This window comes from Cololabis saira, chromosome 5 (assembly GCF_033807715.1).
Source record: "Cololabis saira isolate AMF1-May2022 chromosome 5, fColSai1.1, whole genome shotgun sequence".
NCBI lineage: Eukaryota > Metazoa > Chordata > Actinopteri > Beloniformes > Belonidae > Cololabis > Cololabis saira.
Genome location: NC_084591.1, coordinates 31,964,370 through 31,984,862, shown reverse-complemented (window position 1 = coordinate 31,984,862; position 20,493 = coordinate 31,964,370). Strand labels below are relative to the sequence as shown.

At 45.3% G+C, this 20,493-nt stretch overlaps 2 protein-coding genes across 2 annotated transcripts in view; both read right to left on the bottom strand.

Moving 5' to 3' along the window:
• The window catches only part of bcar1 (BCAR1 scaffold protein, Cas family member), a 48,742-nt gene extending 43,833 nt beyond the window's left edge, over window positions 1-4,909 (bottom strand). Inside the window, exon 1 of the mRNA XM_061721569.1 lies at window positions 4,576-4,909. Coding sequence (XP_061577553.1) covers window positions 4,576-4,587 — 12 coding nt within the window. The 5' untranslated portion in view covers window positions 4,588-4,909. The remainder of the gene's footprint in view (window positions 1-4,575) is intronic.
• Window positions 4,910-7,060: 2,151 nt separating this feature from the next.
• On the bottom strand, window positions 7,061-19,506 carry cfdp1 (craniofacial development protein 1). The gene is made up of 7 exons (XM_061722590.1): window positions 19,356-19,506; window positions 18,096-18,210; window positions 17,397-17,589; window positions 17,151-17,257; window positions 16,007-16,144; window positions 11,494-11,652; window positions 7,061-7,914 (listed from the first exon to the last, which is right to left on the bottom strand). Exons 1-7 carry the CDS (start codon window positions 19,423-19,425, stop codon window positions 7,824-7,826), a joined length of 873 nt encoding a protein of 290 aa, XP_061578574.1. The 5' UTR covers window positions 19,426-19,506; the 3' UTR covers window positions 7,061-7,823.
• Between the last annotated feature and the right edge of the window lie 987 nt (window positions 19,507-20,493).

Sequence of the window (20,493 nt, the reverse complement as noted above, 5' to 3'; positions counted from 1 at the left end):
AGACCACCACGAATATATCTGCACTTACTCATTATTTTCCAAACTGATTATCGATAGTCAAAACTCTGAGTTGTTACTTATTTTACCAGCTCCTGGATATGCAAGTCATCTTCTGCCTCATGTGTCATCTGTGTTGTTATTAGACACTGCTGTTAGCGTATTATCATGTACTGGTATGGACAGTCCATCACAGTCTCGTCTCTCTTCAGCGATTCCAGTTAGATGTGCCCCACTACTGCCTCATTGTTAGACCCAAAGTCTTCTGCACCACTCCAATTGTGGCGTAAGAATTTCACTATATTGTAAATAAATATATGTGACAATAAAACCCGAATTGAAGCTGAATGGCATTGGTGTGGATGGATTTTGTTTTGAAACAGTGGTCTATCCAGTCCGTACGATTAACGCGACTGACGTGAGTAGGACACGCCCTCAGCCCTACACGACTTTAGAGTCCATTTTCGCTGTTCAGTGGCTCTTCATGAACTCAGTTCATCTGTGAGTTTAAAGGCAAAATACAGAGTCAATCCTTGAATATTCAACTGTGTTTCTTACATTTGTCACATCTTGACCTGACTGCATCCTCGGTAAAAAGTTAGCATCAAATAATTGTCATCTCAGTCAAAATCCCTAAAATGTCCTGATTCATCTTCAGAGCTGTGAAGGAAAGTACTGACTCGACCATAGAGCGTTGATATCAGGACGGGGGGCGGTGGGCCCGTCACCATGATTATGCTACTGCTTGATCTCTGACACGGTATGACCTCAGCGTTGTCCACAGATTGCGCTTGGATGTTCGTTGACATGAAAATGTCCCCCTGATTTCAGCAAACTTGACGGCAGAACAACAAGCAGCCGTTTCATAGCCATCACAGACTCAGCAGGTTTTTACTGAGTCCAGTAAACAGAAAAATATGATGAGTCGTGCTTTTCTGCTCTAGTTAAACATGCCGCTCCCCACACAAGCACTCGTGATCTTTCTTCCAACACATGCCACCATCAGCTCCTGTTCATAGAGGGTTGCATTTAATTAAAACCAAAAGTACCATATGTGAGACCAGCACAGCTATCATGTACAGACTGTTTGGTTCCTCTGACTGGACCTTGAAACTGTCTCAGGGACTGGACAGACTAGCAAGCCCCACCTTCGAACTGGAATCCTGCTTTAGACCTGCGACGTCTACACATACTTAAAACCTGCAATGTTGACGCGTAACTGAGACCTGCAACGTCTACGCACGTCTAAGACCTGCGACGTCTACGCGTACCTGAGACCTGCAACAGCAACGCGTACCTGAGACCTGTGATGTTGACACACATCTGAGACGTGCAACGTCTACGCACATCTGAGTCCTGCGACATCTACACGTACCTGAGACCTGCGACATCTACACGTACCTGAGACCTGCGACATCTACACGTACCTGAGACCTGCGACAACTACACGTACCTGAGACCTGCGACATCTACCTGTTCCTGAGACCTGTGACGTCTACGCGTACCTGAGACCAGCAACGTCTACGCGTAATTGAGACCTGCAACATCTACGCACGTCTGCGACCTGCAACATCTATGCGTACCTGAGACCTGCGACATTGACGCGTACCCGAGACTTGTGACATGTACGCGTACCCAAGACTTGTGACATGTACGCGTACCGGAGACTTGTGACATGTACGCGTACCCGAGACTTGTGACATGTACGCGTACCCAAGACTTGTGACATGTACGCGTACCCAAGACTTGTGACATGTACGCGTACCCAATACTTGTGACATGTACGCGTACCGGAGACTTGTGACATGTACGTGTACCTGAGAACTGCGATGTCTATGCACATCTGAAACCTACAACGTCTATGCGTACCTGAGACCTGAAATATCTACGCATGTCTGAGATTTGCAACGTATAGGCGTACCTGAGACCTGCGTCATCTGCGCGTAATTGTGACCTGCAACGTGTACGCGAACCTTAGACCTGCGACATCTACCTGTACCCGAGACTTGCAACATCTACCTGTTCCTGAGACCTGCGGCGTCCACGCGTACCTGATAACATGTCGTCTTAACAAACGCAGTCACAACTCTTCAAATTTAGCACAGGAAGTTACACAATGCTGCCTTTTAACTCCCTGTTTACTGGTCAGGTAGAGTGTAGCTAGCTAGCATTAGTGCAGAGGAAACAATCCTATCAGAAGATGTTGGCGGTTTTGGTTTTTAGTTTTAAACCCCTCCCCCACTGCATTTATCTAATTTCTCTTCAGATTGGCGAAAACACCTTCATGCTAATAAAACTTTTAAATCTTAAATTAGTTTTTTTCTTCTTAAAGTGTGACAATGAATATCTTCCTCAAGGGTGTGAGTTTTACTGAATACGGACACCCAGCAGAAACTCCCCCAGGCCCCTGAGAGAGCTGAAGTCGGCCCTGGCATACCTGTCTCCCGTTTTGTCCGGGAAACTACCGTATTTTACCCCTCTTTCCCGCCGTCTTCCCGTATTAACATTTTCCTGTAAATTTCCCGTTTTATAATATAATCATTTTGAAACGGCAAAGTGAATTGTCAGTCACTAACCTCGCGAGAACTGCCCCCTGCTGTAGCCTGGGTGGCCGTTCTCGCGAGGTTAGAGGCGACAACAGGCGCAAACTAGGAACAACAAATCAGATGGATGGATGTAATAAGAGAGAAGAGGCATTTAAATGTGTATATTAACTGAAAATATTTAAAATAAATAAGTGTGCTTTAATTCCCATTTGTGTTTTCATTTAGCCTCTATTATAGAAATCACATACACAGGAATGTCCACAGTATTTCAGTGTCAAAAAAGGTCGGACTATCAGATTCTGAGCACATAATTTTAGTGGTTGACAGGTAGACATTTTAGATTTCTCGTAAATTTGTCTTAAAATGTAATGTAACTGGACCTCGGTTGGGCTGGTGGGACCCTTATTTTTAAATCCAAAACTTGACAGGTATGGGCCCTGGTCATCTCCAGAAGTCCAGCATAGTGTTGTCCCGATCGATCGGCCGCCCGATCAATCGGGCCCGATCACGGCATTTTCAAAACATCGGTATCGGCCAAAAAAGTATCGGGACATACCTAGTTATTAATGTTTTTAATATATATTAAATTGTTTTATATATCGTTACATTTAACGTCACTTCTGGCCGGCGGAAGTAAGCGAGACTAACATGATTTACATGTTTGAATTGTGAAATGTTAAATATGTTCATGTTGCATTAAGCTGCTGCTATTCATTTCATTCAGAATGTTGCACTAAGATTAAGCCAAAAAGTATTTTAATTTTCTTGTGTTTGTGAGTTTGACTGGATGTCATTCAACTACCTCTTTTGAAGTTAAATGTATTTATTTTTGTTATTGCACTATTTTGCACTTTTTGTTTTAGTTTACAATTTCATGTTTTTACATTTTGTGGCACCAGAGCTGATAAGCTTTGTTGAAATATATGTCCATGTTGTTCTCCAATGGACAGTAAAAGAAACTTAGTATAATTAAGTTTTAGTCCTCTTTTTTTTTTTTTTATTCATTGCCAAAATGTACGACGGAGTATTAGGGCCAAACTAAGAAAAAAAATGGAAATTACGAGAATAAAGTCATAATGTTGCAATAATAAAGTTGTAATAGAATGAAATAAAGTTGTAATATTATGAGAATAAAGTTGTAATATTACGAGAATAAAGTCGTAACATTACGAGAATAAAGTCGTAATATTATATTACGAGAAAAAATTCATAATATTACGAAAATAAAGTCGTAATATTATGAGAATATAGTCGTAATATTATGAGAATAAAGTCGTAATATTATGAGAATAAAGTCGTAATATTATGAGGATATAATTTATGAGAACTCTAACAGGAAGAGCATCTTCTCCCTGTGTTAAAATGAGGAATATTGAGCTTCTTGTGAAGTTATATTTATATATTTATAATATATTTAATATTACGACTTTATTATCATATTATTATGACTTTATTCTCGTAATTTCCTTTTTTTTGTTGTCTTACTTTGGCCCTAATCCTCCGTCGTAAAAATGTATCTGATCGGGAAAAAGTATCGGAAATGTATTGGGAGCCAAAAAAAGTGATTGGATCGGGAAAAATCGGGATCGGCAGATACTCAAACTCAAGTGATCCGGATCGGATCGGGAGCCAAAAAATCCTGATCGGGACAACCCTAATAGAAATCACATACACAGGAATGTCCACAGCCTTTCAGTGTCAACAAAGGTCGGACTATCAGTAGTAGTAATTGTGGTTGACAGGTAGATATTTTAGATTTCTCGTAAATCTGTCTTAAAATGTAATACTGGACTTCAGTTGGGCTGGTGGGACCCTTATTTTTAAATCCCAAACTTGCCAGGTATGGGCCCTGGTCATGTCCAGAAGTGCAGCAGCCTCCAGTGAGCAGCTGTGCTGGGATCTGTGGCCTCCAGCATCTGCACCTCCTCTGTTCCCAGTACCAGCTGCTGGACCTGGGTGTGTTCTGCTCTGACACCAGCTGTGGGGGCAGGAGGAGGTGAAGGCTGGACGTCAGGGTGGTTCTGATACTCACAGGGACGGACATGGTTCCTCTGTCCAGGGTTCCAGGGCAGACGGATGAGTCACGGCGGTTTCCTCGCAGCGCCCCGGCTGTCAGTGCTCCATCCTCGGCTCCGCAGGGAGGACGGCCGGCGGCAGCAGCGGAGGTTTGCGGGGGTTTGCGGCGGCAGCGGCGGCTCTGCGGCCGCCAGAAACGACCAGCACGCTCCGCTGTCGTCGCTCCGGGATTCCTCGCGGAATTTCGTGGAAAATAGTTGAATAAAATCCGGCCAACGCTGCAGATGTGGCTCCCGAGCCGCTGCAGCTCGCGTGAGGCGTTTGCGGACGGTGGGAGATCCGCCCTGCGCTGCGTCCTCCGCGGACGATCCGGTCGGTCTTAAAGGGGCCGTCAGCATGCAGCCGTGCAGCCGTGCAGCTGTGCAGCATGCAGCCATGCAGCATGCAGCACGCAGACATGCATCCGTGCAGCATGCAGCCGCCCACCCCGCAACCCGCTGCACCGGGCCCGCCATTTACAGAACTGACACGGTCCATGGGAACATGGGACGTCCTGTAACCCTAACCCTAACCTTGCTGCATGAATCAAACCAAACTGATCAATTACTGATCATAACTGATCAATCCCTACAGTTTAGAACTGCTATAACAGCGGATAGAGCAGTTAAAATAGTGGTTATAACTGTCATAACTGTGGTTTTAACTGTCATAACGGTGTAGCCTATATAACTGCTACAACGGTGGTTATAACTGTCATAATGGTGGTTATAACTGATAACAGTGGTTATAATGGTCATAAGTGGATATAACTGTTATAACGGTGGTTGTAACTGTCATAACGGTGTACAACGGTGGATATGACTGCTATAACGGTGGTTACAGCTGTCATAACAGTGGTTATAACTGCTGTAATGGTGGATATAACTGTCAAAACAGTGGTTATAACTATCATAATTGTGGATATAACAGTCATAACTGAGGTTGTCATAATGGTGGATATAACTGCTATAGCGGAGGATATAACCGTCATAATGGTGGATATAACTGCTACAACAGTGGTTATAACTGCTGTAACAGTGATTATAACTGTCATAACCGAGGTTATAACTGTCATAATAGTGGATATAACTGCTATAGCGGAGGATATAACCGTCATAACGGTGGATATAACTCTCATAACCGTGGATATAAGAATGTTAAAAATTGTGATTTGATGTCGCCACACCCCACCTCCACATCCCGCCCCCATCACCAGGAACACTGTGGTAGGGTCATTCTATGACCCCGCCCAAGAAAATGGATGGATTCTATGAGCAGGTTTCATTTGAATCCCCAAACGATGAGCTTCATGAACCATAAAAATGTACCAAATAGTATTTTGAAAGACACCCAGAAGGACGTATGGAAGCTGGTCCTGCAGGAAGCTTCTGATGACACCAGTTCTTTAGAGCTATGTAGAAATGTAATGTGTTTTTGTTGGTACCTGTTCTGTCCATTCTGGTCTTTCGGTTCCATTTGCTGCCATGCTGTTGCAAAATAAAGCCTGATTTAACATATACATATATTTAATATGTATTTCAAAATCATCTACACATTGTGAGGCTTTGCTGACTACATGTAAACTTTAGCTTGTAAAAGTGTATTATTACTTGTGAGTTGTCAGACGAGTTGGTACAGAGAGGACCCTTGGATCTGAATAAAACCTGATCCCCTAGCTGCGAACATATGTTGTCTTGGAGGCTTAAGAAGTCTTTTAATTGTAAAGTTCTTAGAAATTATGAGATATTCTTTAATTATATGCTGAAAATTGTAAAGATGAAATAGCCCCGTTTCCTGTGACAACAAATGTGGACCAAAGCACCCGTTGGAAATTAAAGTGGACCACGAGGACTCCATTGATGAGATAAAACTGGAGCTTTTTGACAAGTCATGAAAAACATGAAAGAGGTTTCGGTTCTGTTCCGAAGTGGCTTTTCTGCGTCTGGTACCGGGGGTCTAGAATCTGTGCAGGTACCATGAAACCTCAAGACCATCAAAAACGTTCTGGAGACAAATGTTCATAATGGTCATAAGTGGATATAACTGTTATAACAGTGGTTGAAAATGTAATTATGGTGGTTAAAACTGTCATAACGGTGGATATAACTGTCAAAACAGTGGTTATAACTATCATAATTGTGGATCTAACTGTCATAACTGAGGTTATAACTGTCATATTGGTGGATATAACCAAATGTCCAGAGTCAGAAAGCTTGGTCGCAGTCACATCTGGAAGCTGCAGTCTGGAGAAAAAACCCTTCAGATCCGAGACACCTGGAGACGTTTGATGTCAAATGCTTGGCGGTTCTGTGGAACCTCGCTGGGGCTTCCCTCATCTACTGCAGGACATCTACAAACTTGGGGACGGGCTTAGAGTCAGATGTGATACGAGAGACAGCCGACCTGGGACATTAACAGTTTCACAGTGCAACAGTCTTCACAAACACAAAACTCAGGGAGGGTGTTGTTTGGACTTGGATGTTTAATATTTACATGAACCAACTGAACAGCGTCACGACTCAACGTGCACTTACATCTCCATCCTGTTCAGAACCAGGAAGTTCTGGTTGCCTCGTGGACCTGACAGCCACAGCCCCCCCAGGCACACCTCCAGAGTGATGCCCATCTCCAATGTTCACCTGTACACCTGAATTTCTGCAGCGCGAGTTGCTCCACAACCACAAATTCATGATCCATTACCACTGACGAAGCTTCAACGCTTCCGCTGAGACTTAACTGCACACGTCGGACCACAAACGGCTCCGATCATATTTTAAAAGGTTCAGAGCTGTTCGATCAAAATCAGGGTGCTCGTATGTCTCCACACGCCAGAAAACAAAGCATTAATGGAGCGATTATCGCAGGTGTCCCCTCACAAACACAGTCACATGAGCTTCTACCACGAAGACGGGTGATCCTTCAGCGTCGCAGTTTCGTCCTCCAGGACACCTGAACTCCGCTGCTGTGGAGGCTGCAGACGAGTGGGAACCCCATGGAGGTGAAGAACGCCGGGACCCGAGCGTGTCCTGGACCCGAGACAAGAGGAACATCCTCGTGTCTGAGACTCGCAGCAGAGGAGATGTGGATGTAAATGTAGCTGCCGCGGAGGTTTGACTCCACCCACGCCCTCAACCAGGACCATCTGCACTGGGGGGAGAGTGTATGTATGTAGGTGTGTGTGTGTGTAGGTGTAGGTGTGTGTGTGAGAAAATGTGTGCGAGTGTCTCATTGCTTCATGTTGCTCAGTCGAACAGCTTTTTCCAGTTCAAATCGTCGATGGTCAACACGGTCCAGGAAGTTCTTGCGCTCCACGTATCTGCACACACACACATCATAAAACATCAAACTTTTCTTTTGTAAATTGCTCTTTGACTTCTTTCTCATTAAAATTCACATTTATTTTTCTGTTGAGTTCAAATTTTATCTTGTAAATGTACAAGTTTTTCTTTTAAGATATGACTTCATCATGGATTGCGAGCGTTCTGTAAATGCACAGCCTTATTTGCTCATGAAGGTCCAACTCTTATTCTGGTGAAACCAGTTCAGATTGGTTTAACCCACCCTTTCCATCTATACTGTTGAGTCAATCTGTAAGTTCAAAACTTTGGCACTTTTTCTTGTAAATACAACTTTATTGTAAATTATAAAGGGTTTTTCCACATAAGTAGCCATTTTCATGCAAATTTCATTTTTTTTGCTTCAGTTTTCTCTCTCACAAAATTACAGATTTATTCTTGTAATATTGTAAGTTCAGAAATGTTTCTAATGAGTGAAGTTCTGTTAGAAATTATTTGTTTTAAATGTGTTCTGGCATTATCATGGTCCAGGAACCAGCTCAGACCTTCTCCAACTTAATTCGTTCCACATTATTTTTGTGGTTTGAACATATCTAGTGAATTTTCCATCAATTTGTAATTTTTTTTCTTGTCAATTAACAACTTTTTTCTCAATTTTTTACTTTTTCAATGATGTCAACAACTTTTTCCAGTAAAGTACAACTCTTTGTTGTAAAATGAAAAACGTTAAGGTGAATTTTCTTCATTCAAATTTTTCATAACATCACATTTTTTCTTACAAATAAATAGTTTTTCCTGAAAATTACATTTGAAAAAATTGTGAGTTTTAATTTGAATCTAATACATTTATTTTGTTCATTAATGAGTCAGACTTTAAAAAAAAAAAATGATACTAAATTTATTTTCACAATATTGCAACTTTATTATACCGTAGTTAAAATATTAAACCAAGAGACTGGATAAAATTATTGATTTAATATTACTTAACATAATATTTTGTTAAAACAGAGGTACTTCCCTCGTAAATTTGGTGCTTGGGTGGTGTAACTCTGGCGCTAGGGTGGTGTAACTCTGGCGCTAGGGTGGTGTAACTCTGCTGTTAGGGTGGTGTAACTCTGGTGTTAGGGTGGTGTAACTCTGGTGCTAGGGTGGTGTAACTCTGGTGCTAGGGTGGTGTAACTCTGGTGCTAGGGTGGTGTAACTCTGGTGCTAGGGTGGTGTAACTCTGGTGCTAAGGTGGTGTAACTCCAATGCTAGGGTGGTGTAACTCTGGTGCTAGGGTGGTGTAACTCTGGTGCTAAGGTGGTGTAACTCCAATGCTAGGGTGGTGTAACTCCAATGCTAGGGTGGTGTAACTCTGGTGTTAGGGTGGTGTAACTCCAATGCTAGAGTGGTGTAACTCTGCTGCTAGGGTGGTGTAACTCTGGTGTTAGGGTGGTGTAACTCTGGTGCTAGGGTGGTGTAACTCTGGTGCTAGGGTGGTGTAACTCTGGTGCTAAGGTGGTGTAACTCCAATGCTAGGGTGGTGTAACTCCAATGCTAGGGTGGTGTAACTCCAATGCTAGGGTGGTGTAACTCTGGTGTTAGGGTGGTGTAACTCCAATGCTAGGGTGGTGTAACTCTGGTGTTAGGGTGGTGTAACTCCAATGCTAGGGTGGTGTAACTCTGGTGCTAGGGTGGTGTAACTCTGGTGTTAGGGTGGTGTAACTCCAATGCTAGGGTGGTGTAACTCCAATGCTAGGGTGGTGTAACTCTGGTGTTAGGGTGATGTAACTCCAATGCTAGGGCGGTGTAACTCCAGTGCTAGGGTGGTGTAACTCTGGTGTTAGGGTGGTGTAACTCCGGTGCTAGGGTGGTAACTCTAGTGTTAGGGTGGTGTAACTCTGGTGTTAGGGTGGTGTAACTCTGGTGCTAGGGTGGTGTAACTCCGGTGCTAGGGTGGTAACTCTAGTGTTAGGGTGGTGTAACTCCGGTGCTAGGGTGGTAACTCTAGTGTTAGGGTGGTGTAACTCCGGTGCTAGGGTGGTAACTCTAGTGTTAGGGTGGTGTAACTCTGGTGTTAGGGTGGTGTAACTCCGGTGCTAGGGTGGTAACTCTAGTGTTAGGGTGGTGTAACTCTGGTGTTAGGGTGGTGTAACTCTGGTGCTAGGGTGGTGTAACTCTGGTGCTAGGGTGGTGTAACTCTGGTGCTAGGGTGGTGTAACTCTGGTGTTAGGGTGGTGTAACTCTGGTGCTAGGGTGGTGTAACTCCAGTGCTAGGGTGGTGTAACTCTGGTGCTAGGGTGGTGTGACTCTGGTGCTAGGGTGGTGTGACTCCAATGCTAGGGTGGTGTAACTCCAATGCTAGGGTGGTGTAACTCTGGTGCTAGGGTGGTGTAACTCTGGTGCTAGGGTGGTGTATCTCCGGTGCTAGGGTGGTGTAACTCTGGTGCTAGGGTGGTGTAACTCTGGTGCTAGGGTGGTGTAACTGGTGCTAGGGTGGTGTAACTCTGGTGTTATGGCGGTGTAACTCTGGTGTTAGGGTGGTGTAACTCTGGTGTTAGGGTGGTGTAACTCTGGTGTTAGGGTGGTGTAACTCCGGTGTTAGGGTGGTGTAACTCCGGTGCTAGGGTGGTGTAACTCCAGTGCTAGGGTGGTGTAACTCCAGTGCTAGGGTGGTGTAACTCTGGTGCTAGGATGGTGTAACTCCGGTGCTAGGGTGGTGTAACTCTGGTTCTAGGGTGGTGTAACTCCAGTGCTAGGGTGGTGTAACTCCAATGCTAGGGTGGTGTAACTCTGGTGCTAGGATGGTGTAACTCCGGTGCTAGGGTGGTGTAACTCTGGTTCTAGGGTGGTGTAACTCCAGTGCTAGGGTGGTGTAACTCCGGTGCTAGGGTGGTGTAACTCCAGTGCTAGGGTGGTGTAACTCCGGTGCTAGGGTGGTGTAACTCTGGTTCTAGGATGGTGTAACTCTGGTGCTAGGGTGGTGTAACTCTGGTGCTAGGGTGGTGTAACTCTGGTGCTAGGGTGGTGTAACTCCGGTGCTAGGGTGGTGTAACTCCAGTGCTAGGGTGGTGTAACTCCAGTGCTAGGGTGGTGTAACTCCAGTGCTAGGGTGGTGTAACTCCAGTGCTAGGGTGGTGTAACTCTGGTTCTAGGGTGGTGTAACTCTGGTGCTAGGGTGGTGTAACTCCAACGCTAGGGTGGTGTAACTCCAACGCTAGGGTGGTGTAACTCCAACGCTAGGGTGGTGTAACTCTGTGGGTCTGGTGTTATGAGAACTGAGGACGGTGTAAAGTGAAGTCCTGGTCTGAAGCACTTGCAGCTCTCCAGATCTGAACCAGCTCTGACCTACAGAAGATGATGATGTTGGTGAAACAGGAAGTGAAACCACTTTCTGACATGCTCGGAGTAAACGTTGGATATAATTGGTGGTGCAATTGTTAAATTAGAGGCTTTTTTTCTGGAACTAACGTGTGTTTTGGCGCCAGCTTGTCGGCAACCACATGGTGTGGTTTGTGGACTGGAAGATGAAGCTGGGAAGAACCTCTGAACTTTACAGCTGTTCCTGTAAACTACAGCCCCAGTTCTCAGGGTGGCGGATCTCCTGGACCTCTTACCCCTCTTTGCCTCTGTTGTGGATGGCCAGCTCCTCCGTGATTCCCTCCTCAGACTTAAAAGCGTCCCAGTCCATCTTTGACTTCTCCAGCGTGCTCATCTTCTGCTTCTTTCCTCCGAAACGATTCATGATGTTTGAGATGCCTGCCGGACGCTTCGCGCTGCAACAAGAGGAAGGAAGGGGTGAGAGCAGGGTTGTGGGGGTCAGGGTTCTGCTGCGCTCAGGTACCCGGGCAGGTGGATGCTTCCAGCCCGGGGCAGCATTCCTCCTTCACTACTACCTAGTTTAATACCTGGAGGTTCACCTGGACGACAGACAAGAGTGGACGCGTCCCACTGACCGAAGAACTGGACCAACATCCTGTGATGTCACCCAGAAGATTCTGACTCAATATGCTGAATGTTAGCCTGCTTGTTGGTCAGTAAACATTTAAACAGCTTGTGAGAAAGTGAGCAACCCCTCCCCTTCTCACCGTCACCAGACTTTTGTGTGTGGCAGGGTGGAGGATTGGGCGTGGTCTGCGGGGGGAGCAGCACACAGGTGGGCCTGGTTCTGCTGATTGGGCACACCTGTGCCCAATCAACCTCTCCACCCTGCCTGGCTTCATAAACAGCGGCTGCATACCAGAAAAGGGTTCTGCTGAGTGGAGGTAGCTTGATGTGAGGCTATGCTCAATGCGCCATATTTTGAACTCCATTTGGATGTCTTTGTGCTTTTTTTTATATGAAATAAAAAGCCTTTTATTTGGCATTCCACGCTCTGGGTGTTCTCCTTTCCACCTCATCACCCAGGTCCAGTTTGCCTTATCCCCTTTTACGAGGGGAGGCCGCTCCGGTCCCTCACACAGCTGCTTCATGTCAAGAGAAGTTTTGTTTCTGATCAGTGAAAAGAAAAGTCAAACGTGTACGTTTTAACATGTCGGCGTGACTGAACGCCTGCTACCGAGCAGACATGTCCACCTAGTTCCTGTCAGTTGTCATGGGAATGTCCTCGCAACGCTGAACCAACCTCCAAGAATCAGGAATCCTGCTGCGAGGAGCCGAGGCTGGAGATCAAATTAGATCCTGAGATCAATCATGCTGTGAAAGCATAACGAGGCCGGGCAGAGACGGAACTGCTCATTTACCGAGGCGTCCCAAACCTACGCTCAGCCACGGGAAGATCTCAGCCGTGATCTGAGGCCAAAACGCTCCTACAATAAAGCTCAACCTCAGACCAAAATGACACAGCTGTCCACCACGCGCTCCTGCCGCTCCGAGGGAACGACATCAGAACCGGGGAGCGTGTCTGTAATTCTGCTCTGATGTCAGGATCCAGTCAGAACCAGCTCCAAGTGAGTCTAAAGCCGCTCTTTAGTCTCACCATCCCCTCTCTTCCTTGTGTAACTGAACTTTCATCACAACCGTTTGGAAGTAGAACCCACTGCTGCCGTTTACCCGTCTTCTCTGTTATCTACAGAGTGGAAACTGCAAAAATCACCTGGAAAACCAGGACAAAACCGCACCAGAGAACACGGAGGCGGCAGTGTCATGATGCAGTTTTCTTTGCTGCACGGTTGTTGTAGTGGATCACAAGAGAAACGGTTTCAAATGTCGACTCCAGTGAGTTAACAGCCGTGTTAAACTGTGTTGGACAGTTATTTTGGTGTTCTGTGACATCACAGACCCAAGGCAGTCTCTATCTTTAGCTCCACCCACAATGTCACACCATGTTGCATTCAGTGTCCTGGGAAAGTGGGCGGGACCAGGACCGGTCTGTAATAAGCAACATCTGGGTTGGGAATCCCAGGTTAGAAGGAAGGTTCTGGAGTAGAGCTGTTCATGGTGGCAGCGAGCTGCAGTACCTGTTGGTTTTCTCTTGACATCACTGATTTTTAATTACTCCGGTTTTGGTGTTATGCTGTTATGCTGCTTTAGGGATTTCATTCGTTACTAGTGATGGGTATCGAGAACCGGTTAGAGCTGGTGTTTTGCCAATCCTTGCTGCCTGCCGAGAAATGCTACTTTGTGGTTCTGCGCATGCGCACAGTCGATTTTCAAAGTTTGATTGCCCATCATTTCTTGCACGATGTAAAATTGATAATATGGGATGTTGAGTATTTGATCCTTCAAAATAAACTACCCATGACATGAATTGCATTACACTTTGTGAACATTATGCGATAAAGAGAAAAAAAACAAACAATTCTATCGCTTTATTTGATATTCATTCAGTCATTCGCCTTTATTTTAAACTTAAACTTTATATTAAACTTACCTGCTGTATTCTACTGCCCTTATTTTTACCAGCTTGTGCTTTTTATTATTTTACTTCTTTTCTTATCATCTTATTCTTAATTTTTTCAATCTTATTTGTTATTTACTGTCTAATTATGTCTTGCTGCTTTTAATGTCAATGTAAAGCACTTTGAATTACCCCGTGTTGAATTGTGCTATATAAATAAACTTGCCTTGCCTTTATTTAACCAGGCAGGTCATTAAGAACATTCTTATTTACAATGACGGCCTGGCAAGAGACAAGGACCACTTGGGGGAAACGGAAGTGGGTTAAGGAGCAAAACACAGTACAATTGTAGCTCTACAAAAGGTAAAAAACCATTAGGTAGCATTTTTTGGCAAAGCAGCAAAAAATGGCAGAACACCGGTTCCCATTAGTTCGATTCCGTTAACGGTTTATGCCAACGTTTGACGCATCTGCGTGATTACGTCATGTACACGCTTCTATTTTTTGAACAAATGTGCTCTGATCTTCTTCCCACATTGCTGAGTCTATGCTGGAACTCCACCCACTGACTGAGTAGACGCGCCCCCATCACGGTGACGATAACGGGTAACGGTCAACAAACGCTTCTGAGCCCTGCTCCAGATTAATGAGGGCGTGGTTCTGATGGCTCTTTCCTGTTTCCCTCCTTACACACACACACACACACACACACACACACACACACACACACACACACACACACACACACACACACACACACACACACACACACACACACACACACACACACACACACACACACACACACACACACACACACACACACACACACACACACACACACACACACACACACGGAGATAAAGAGGAAATGGGTTGTGGACAAGCAGTACTTCCTGTCTGCTGCAGGATGATTTCCTGTCTCCTGTCTAAGGTTTCACCTCAGGGATGAAGCTGTGTACATGCGCACATACTTTGTTACCATGGAAACGCATGGTGTTAACCCATGGTGACCTGGATCGCCTGTGTTTTTACTCTTGAAGCCTGAAATAATGCACATGTTTACATTTGCAAGACCGAAATGGCTGAATATTCCTTTGAAATTTGAAGAACATCAGGGTCAAGTCAGAGCTCCTCCATCAGGTCCTCTGTTCGCTCAGCAACATGAGGAGCAGCGCGCTCAGCTGCTGAACTAGCGTGACACAGAATCCCTCCGTCAGTTCACATCCAGACTCCAAACGCACATGTTGAGGATGGCATACACCCTATTTTATTCTGAGCAGCTTCAACTGCTGTATCTGTATCGCATCATCATCATCAAGCAATCCACGTGTTGCTGGTGGATTGTTGTAGGCGGGAGTAGACTTGGATTGGAGACACGTGGGTCCTGCGTGAGCAACAGATCAGTCCTCTTCGGGGACAGTCATGCTGAAAGTACTGTAAACCTTAAACATCACCATGTCTTATGGTCGTCCACCTCTCTGAAAGGTTTCATAAAAGCCCATTACCAAGTATGCATCATGTCCACACTGTTCAGCCCTCGGCCCGATGGATCCGCTGGTGGCTCAGGTCTAAAGTGAGCTTGTGAAGGGAACACCCTGTACGAGAGAGGTGAGTTTGTGGTTCAGTCAAGAACGGGGCCGGTTGGCTTCGCTTGAAAACTGGATCTGAAGGAGAGCATTTTTGGCAAAGTGGTTTTCAACCCTGGCCCCCAGGACCCCCGTCCTGCATGTTTTAGATGTTCCCTGCTTCAGCACACCCTGATACAAAAGACTGCGTCTGTGGCAGGGTGGAGGAGCTGCAGCCACTCAGGCTGACGGGACACAGGTGTGTCCCATTAGCCTCTCCACCCTGCCAGCCTTGATAAGGAGGACTGGGAGACTGCAGCTGGGTCAGACTGGAGCTGCTGATCGTGAGGTGCTGCTGGTCTGCTGGCTGAAGGTGATTGTTCACGTGTGGGTGATCTGAGCAAATAAAAGGGTCTGCACAAAACTCCGTGTCCTCCTCTATCCTGTCGGTCGGGCCCCCGTAGCACTCGCCGTGCTACAGTGTCGTTACCAGAAACGCTGATGATAACCACCACATTTAATCAGGTGTGCTGATACTAGGAATCATGTAAACCCTGCAGGACAGTGGGCCTTGAGGACCAGGGCTGAGACCCCTGCGTTGGCAGACCGACAGTGATACAAGGACACTCTCAGAGCCTCAAGGCTCTTTAACCTGGACCACCTGCAGCAGGCGGAGCAGCAGCCGGTCCTGTCCTGGTTACGCAAACTCTGTTGTGGGTTTACCTGGGACCAGGAAGAGGCGGTTGGCTGGGCGCTGGGCTCCTCTCTTTGCTCCCGTTTTCCTCCTCCTCCTCCTCTGTGTTCTGGCTCTTCAGAAAGCTCTTGGCTTCTTTGGAGTCCGCCGACACCTCTTTACTCACCCTGACAAACACACAGATGGACAGTTTCTTCAGGAAATGAACCTTGCAGAACCAGACATGGAGTTCCCCAAGGCTCGGTTCGTGGGCCAGACCTTTTCTTCCTTTATTAAGTTTATTTACATAGATTTCTTTCAAAGACATCAAAGCCTTGATGATATTAAACTTTTTACATATTAATGAAAGTAAAACTTGAGCCTCAGGTGCCTCACAAGTAAAACCCTCCGGAAAACAACCTCCGACTTCTGAAATATAAATATTTAAATTAATTTCAAAGAAAGGCATTTAACAAATTCATTTTGAAATACACACATATACATATATATTGTGTGTACCTGGTTCAGTAGTGCTACTGTGTACATGGTTCAGTAGTACTATTGTGTACATGGTTAAGTAGTACTAGGAGCTGACCAAACCTACTAGTTTACAGACCACATCAACTTTGGTATGAAATCATCCTGAACATGTCATCTTATGTTCTTGCTTCTGCAGTCGGGTTCGCCATGTCTTTGTGTCACACTTGCGCTGAGCCGCTCATGCAACGACATGACCGTCACCTCAGCGAACCTCCTTGGAGCATCTGGAGGATGAAGGTTCTGCACGGCCAACAGCTTTTAGCTCGGAAGCATTTAAATGTCATGGTGCGGGTCTAGAATCTTCAGCCACTGCGGTCGTATCACGCCGTGTTCTCAAACCCCGGTCCTCAGGAACCGCTGCCCTGCATGGTTTAAGGCGTTAAACACACCCCATTCTAATGAATGTCATCATCAGCTGGTCAGCAGGTCTCTACAAGTCTGTTAACGACACAATCCTTTGTGACGGGGGTGTTGAAGCAGGGGGACGTCTAAAACATGCAGGACAGCGGTTCCTGAGGACCAGGGCTGAAGAACGTGTGTGTAGCACCATCTAGTGATCAACATGGCAACAATCTGACAGGTCATCACCATTAACAAAAGTCATTTACAGCGGTCCTGTCATCCAGTAGTTTGTTAAATGAGGGAGAGGCGTACCTGACTTCCTCTCCAGCGAAGTCAAACACCTTGGTGATGGTGACCATAGCAGGTCCTGATGGTTCTGTTTCTCCACTCGCAGCAGGAACCTTCTGCTCCGACTCTGCCTGGGATCCAAAACAAACACAGAACCCTCTGCTGGCGTCACACGGCTTTGTTAGGGTTAACCCAACAGTTCTCCAGAAACCGGTTCCTAAGTACAAATGTCTGGACATGCTACCATCCTCACACATCCAAGACGTTCACCTTTGCTGTTGGAGCCGACTGGGAGTCTTTAGGCCGAGATCCAACATCTGATAAGAAACTGGCCCACAGATCGTCAGACTTTTTCTTCTGTTTGGTGTCGTCCTCTCCGTTGTTTCCTTGGGTCTCTTTAGCTTCACCCTCCTCCTCCTCCACCTTCATCTTCTTTAACCTCTGTGCTCCCATCTTCCTGTTTCTGTGGGTTCATAAAGTCAATATAAGCTGCTTTAATGACGAAAAAAAACATTTATCTGAAAAACATGTCAGAAAACCTGAGGGAAGGAGTCGGCCCAGAACAACATGATGGTGAGAAGGTTCAGGTTTTCATTCAGTTCTTCAACACCAGACAAAAATCTGCGGATATTTACTGTCCAAACTGAGGCTGTGAATGCTGAGCCCACCAGGTCTGTAAACATTATTATAGACCTGAAAAGCCACGGAGCTCCTAAATACTCACCTTTTAAACTGGTAGGGACATAAAGGAAGTAAAGAACCGGAAGCTCGGCTCTCCCTGGTTTGATGGTGTGTTACAGAGCGACACAAGCAATGACAAGACGAGTTTACACGAGTGATTGACATGCTGAAGCATAAAAACACAATAAACCACTATTTATTGCAGAAGATGGTGAGAGCTGAAAACAGCAGTAACAATCACCAAAAACGTTTAGGACAGTTTTCTTTGATCCTGTCGCAGCATCTCACCTGACATCCTTCCTCTTCTTCTTCTTGGCGTTGTCTGCATGTGGAACATCGTCATCCTCGTTAATAGGGTCTTCCTTTTCACACTGATTAATGTCGTCCTCGCTGAGGTTATCATCTGTGATGAAGACAGAAGGAAGAACTGTCAGCTGCAACAAACGGTCCAACATTAGGCTGCCCTTAAAGAGTTATTAATGACATTAAAACTATAGTCCTGGTACTTTTGGACCCGACTGCTGTTGTCAAAACAGTCAATCGGGACATTCTTATGTCTTGTGTCAGCTGTTGTTTTAGGGTTTTAGCACTGAAGCAATGGCCCTGACACGGGTCCAACCCTGCCCGTCAGACAAGGGTTTCTCAAGACTGTGGAGATGACAGTGGACTTCAGGAACAGCACCGTCTCCACCTTCAGTTTCCTGGGATCCACAATCTCCCGGGACCTGAAGTGGACCACCCACATCAACTCTGTCAGGAAGAAGCTCAGCAAAGGTTGTACTTCCTGCGTCAACTCAGGAAGTTTAACCTGCCACAGCAGCTGCTGATCACCTTCTACTCTGCCATAATCCAGTCTGTTCTCTACACTTCCATCACTGTCTGGTTTGGATCGGCCACCAAACTAGACAGACACAGACTGCAACGGACAATCAGGTCTGCAGAGAGGATAACTGGGACTAACCTCCCATCTATCCAGGACCTGGACCGGTCCAGGACCAGGAAACGGGCAGGTAGCATCTCTGCAGACCCCTCACAGCCAGGACACAGTCTGGTTGAACTCCTCCCTCTGGACGGCGCTACAGAGCTCTGTACGCTAAAACCTCCAGACTCAGAGACAGTTTCTTCCCCCAAGCTGTTGCTCTGATGAACTCTCATCACTCATAGAGTCTCAAAGTAATCAATCACTGTGCAATAATAATAATAATTAAAAAAATCATATGCTGTAACAATGCACCTTTCAATAACCATGTCTACCTCATACTGCTTTTTAATTGTATATATATATTAATAAGAGCTGGCATTTGTCTATTTACTGTACTGTACAGTGAGCGAAAATAACAGTCAAATTCCTTGTCTTGTTTGGCCTGACTTGGCCAAATAAACATGATTGTGATCACGGTGTGCTGCAGCAGGGAAACATGTAACCATGCAGGACGGGGGTCCCGAGGACCAGGGCTGGGAAACACTGTCCTAGGATGTTCAATGTGGATGGAGAAAAGCTTCCTAGCTCTGAAACCCCACAATGGACGTTAATAAAAGCCGTCTCACCGGAGGGGACGTAGTCCTTGTCCTGGTCGGAGGAGTAGTCATCAGAGTCGTAGTCGGAGTAGCTCATCATGGTCTCTGACGAGGAAAAATAACTATTTTATTTAAATATTCAGCACAGAAACAGCTCGGGAAAACAGCGGAATTTCCTGTCCGTTCCTCTAATGCTTCCGATCAAAACGTGGTCTTTGATGAGGAAGGTTCCTACCCAGGAGCGCCTACACACCGTGGACGTGATAGCTCATCCTTGACAAATCCCTGACAAATACGACTCAGTTAAACGAAGTTCAGTCTTTGTGGTCTTCGTAGCACAGTTCAGTTGGCACGTTACATGTTTTCAAACATGAAAACCGTTTCATTTAACATGAAATCAAAACTCTGAGCATTGAAGCATGGTCTCCTCTGGATAAAGTGTTCGTAACTATTACTTTATATGACGTATTATTAATGGGCTTTATGCGTTTTGTTTTGTATCAGTCGTGTTATATTTCAATAGACGTGGATGTATCCTGGGGAGTATCCATGGATGTATTAATAGGGAGTATCGGGGGAATATTGGCGGAGTTTTAACATAACCATCTAACTTCCGGGTTGAGGCAAAGCATCGGGTCACGTGACCGGACCCCTTGCTTTCTGACGGCAGGATCGGTGCGTCCGAAATGCCATACTAAACAGTATATACTAAAAAGTATACTTAAATTCGGCACACTTTTGAGTATACTCCAGCATTCGGACAGCAGAACAAAGGTGGGGCTACTAAATGTCTTACATTTCTTAAAGTGGAATACAAGTTCCTTTTACACACTTACAGAGAATGAGCATATATTTTATTAGAATACTCTGAAAAGTGCCTGACGCCACGTCCTGCTCATCAGTGTAGTGTTTGATCCACTCTGACTCCAAAGGGGAACAATTTGAAAAAAAGAGGCGTATCTGGTGTAAAAGTTGTCTTTATTACAATATGTTCTAGCAATATCATCTGTGCACATCAACCAAACAAGTGGGAAACAGAAAGAGGAGTGAGAAAAAGTAATCTAGCATCCGAGCATTCACTATCTTAATGTCTATATATATATGTATATATATATATATATATATATATATATATATATATATATATATATATATATATATATATATA

What these genes read in the sequence shown, in the direction of transcription:
- cfdp1 (XM_061722590.1), bottom strand. Translation starts at nt 19,425, where the DNA reads ATGATGAGCTACTCCGACTACGACTCTGATGACTACTCCTCCGACCAG. An exon ending in TTCGCTGGAGAGGAAGTCAG is followed by an intron (nt 16,145 to 17,150) that starts GTACGCCTCTCC and finishes TGTGTTTGTCAG; the next exon opens with GGTGAGTAAAGAGGTGTCGG. An exon ending in CACAACAGAGGCAAAGAGGG is followed by an intron (nt 7,915 to 11,493) that starts GTAAGAGGTCCA and finishes GTGTGTGTGCAG; the next exon opens with ATACGTGGAGCGCAAGAACT.